This window comes from Carica papaya, chromosome 7 (genome assembly GCF_054855325.1).
Source record: "Carica papaya isolate Zhongbai chromosome 7, ASM5485532v1, whole genome shotgun sequence".
Lineage (NCBI taxonomy): Eukaryota > Viridiplantae > Streptophyta > Magnoliopsida > Brassicales > Caricaceae > Carica > Carica papaya.
Genome location: NC_142315.1, coordinates 3,765,335 through 3,768,591, shown reverse-complemented (window position 1 = coordinate 3,768,591; position 3,257 = coordinate 3,765,335). Strand labels below are relative to the sequence as shown.

At 31.8% G+C, this 3,257-nt stretch overlaps 1 protein-coding gene across 1 annotated transcript; it reads right to left on the bottom strand.

Annotated features, from left to right (window-relative positions):
• Positions 1 to 861: 861 nt before the first annotated feature.
• LOC110817807 (uncharacterized) lies at positions 862 to 2,716 on the bottom strand. The gene is made up of 3 exons (XM_022046510.2): positions 2,555 to 2,716; positions 1,525 to 1,692; positions 862 to 1,312 (listed from the first exon to the last, which is right to left on the bottom strand). The coding sequence occupies exons 1-3, from the start codon at positions 2,564 to 2,566 to the stop codon at positions 1,040 to 1,042; spliced, it is 453 nt and encodes a 150-aa protein (XP_021902202.2). The 5' UTR covers positions 2,567 to 2,716; the 3' UTR covers positions 862 to 1,039.
• Positions 2,717 to 3,257: the final 541 nt, after the last annotated feature.

Sequence of the window (3,257 nt, the reverse complement as noted above, 5' to 3'; positions counted from 1 at the left end):
TGATGAAAACGATTGAAATGGGAATCACGTGAGAAGATTAATAGATTGTTTAATTTGTTTGTCCCAAAAGCCTATATTATTATTATTATTATATATATCATAGATTATATATAATATATTGTTTGTCGCAATTAAGCTTTGGATACTTGATTTGGTATACAATATATATATATATATTTATATTTAAAATTACTTTGTAGGATTATTATCAATATTATATATAATCTTATTTATTTTTTAAATAAACCATACTATATAAAATATTTTAAGTTTTAAAATATATTATATACATAACACATAGAGAATTTGAGTAAATATATATATTAATTTTATTATTATCAGTTAATGAATATTAGGGGAGAAGAACAGCCCACTAAAAGTATTAGTAAAAAGCCCATGTCTCTATATTGTCTTTATATCTTTTGTGGGTTAATACACAGTGAGCATGTTGAAATCATACTTCTGTTTGTACGCCTTAAATTACAATAAAAATTTTGAAGTTTGAAATTTATCGAGAATATAAATTTCGCTATTTTACAAGTGTATTATAAGTTAATAATAATGTTTGATTAAGTAAAGTTTAGAGTTTATTATATTAGTATGTTGGTGGAATTGTAGTGATTAAGTTAGATTTTGTTTTAGTGGGTTATGACGTATTCGGATGAAATGAATACTTGAAAACTGTTAGGTCGTTTTACTTGAAATATTTACAATAAGTTAAAATATTCAAAGTTAGTTTTTTTTTTTTAATAATAAAAAAAAATTATAAGATTAGGCTAATGAAAATAAAATGATTTTAGAAGTGTAAGTTAAATGATTTTATAAAAATAATTTTTGAAATCAATGGTATTAATGAACAAATTGATCAAAAATAAAATTCTTTACATTATAAGGAATGACTGATTTTCAAGTACAGAAAATTATGAAATAAAAAAATAATAAAAGAAACAAAAGAAAAAAAAAATTGCATGTCAATGAAGTGTGTTGTTTGTTTCATGCCAAGGAAGAACACATCAAGTGGAATTGTCATCCCTCAAGCTTACCCACTAGACTGACTTTGACTCCGACTCTGACTCCGATTCCGAGTCCGACCTGTTTTCACAAGGGCACATAGAAGCAGAGGAACGCAGATTCCTGGAGACATTTCTGGTTTATTATGTGCTACAGATGCATCTGCACACTGAGTTCTTACAGACAATCTCTCAGCACATTGGATGGAATTCGTAAAGTACAACCTTCCTCTCTCACTTGTTCTAAGTCCAATCAACTTGCCTAGTGACACACTGTGATCTTTGAAGAAAGATGTTGTGGACTGTATTCACATATGTACATATAGATACACATACATTTAAATGGAATAAACAAGTTAGAAATTAGAAACACCAAGACGTAGACGCAGCATGTCCAGAACAAGAATTAGAAATCTTGATTTACTGAAGGATGCAGGGAAGGAAAGCTTCATTGCAAGAAAGGAGAAAAAATAAGAGAGCTTTTATAATTTGAGTGGTGTAGGAATTGAATTACCTCGGTGTCAAGATTGGATGATGAAAATGAGGAGAAACTGCTTGATGGGAGGTGAAAAGAATAAGGCCCTCGTGCCATGACTGGAGCAGCCGATAGCCTTTCGCCAATTTGGAGTCTTACTGTCATAATCTCGAGTCCCAGCGGCCATCCATTGGAAGTTTCCTGGTTCTGAGAATTCTCATGATCACTTAACATGCATCAGTATGGTTCATCAAGTTCTAATGAATGTAGAAGTAGATGTACTTTCCCAACATTTTAATCATATAAAACAATTAAAAGCTTAGAAATTCTGCTCTTATTAATCAAATTCAAATTCAAATTCAGATATACCCAGATAGTTTGGATTTTCGAAAAGATCTATCTGATCTAAGTACCAACATTTTGATCATAATAACTAGAATAAGGTAAATGGCTAGTTGAATTTAATGTCATTTTCTTTTGAATTCCTATGACCTGCAAGTGAGAACTGAGAATGCCAAACAGTGAAATGGAAGTACAAGTTGTCTTGATGTGTTTGTGATTTATGTAAGGAAATATATGTTTCAATTAAGAAAAAATATAGAAATATTTTCTGCCAAACATGTATAAGCATTCCCCAAAATCCCCAAAAAAGGTTCCATTCAGTCCTTTGTCTTCATTCTAGTTGAACCCAAGCATCAACAAAGACTCAGCAGCTAACTATTTAATATGTGATTTAGATTTCTTATAATTTCCCACAAAAGCCTCTAAACATAAACCAGCCAGCACATACTTATACACTAGACTACTTCTCTACCATACATGGTTCCATATGAACCATAATTGATCAAAACCATGATTCTCTTTTGATCTTTTGTATAATTTTCATATCAAGCATAAAAAAAGAAAGAAAACAAACAATTACGCCCCAGAAAAAGAGTTTCTCAAACTCAGAGAGGACTAAATTCAAACAGGCAGCAATCAAAATTTCAAGCACCAGAAAACTCAAAACAAGAAACCCGCAGAAGAATCAAAAGGGAGCCATGAAGAAGAATGATCATAGTGTGATTACCTCTGTGTTCATGTTGATCTGCAGAGAAGAAGAAGAAGAAGAAGAAGAAGACAAGGGTTGAATTTTCGGAGCATTTTAGGTGGATTCCCTTGAGAAATCTTCCAAGACGGGGTAGAAGAAGGAAAGAAGAACTGCTGACCGTGGTGGGTCCCACATGGGTGTTCAGCTTTTCTAATCATAGGTGGGTTTGTTGTTTACATTACTACCAATTTGTTCCTTAATTTTTATTTTATATCAAGAAAAAAATAATTAATTAACTGTTTAAGACACTTTAACCGTTAATTTACCGCCACAATTTGAAATCCCGTCGTGGGTCTCAAGTAAAATCAACGGCCCACCGACAATCCGATCTATGGTCACAGCCGTTGGAAACGATGACTTTCTCTGTTTGACTTGTTACTGTGCATGGCCCATGCAGTCTCTGTCGTACGTCAATGATTGATTACAGGAACTAAAGTAGTTTAGTGTACTGAGGTATTATTGTATGGTGAGTTAGAGTTTTTTTTCTCTTGTTCTTCCTCCTCTTTTTTTTTTTTTTTTTTGTTTATTTTATAGCTGGTAAAGTGGGGGCATGCAATTCATTCTGGCTTCAGAAATCAAGGAGGTACAATTGGACCTACATTGTACATAATCTGTATTCAATAATATATATATATATACACACACACTTATATATATATATCTATAGATATAGTAGGACCCC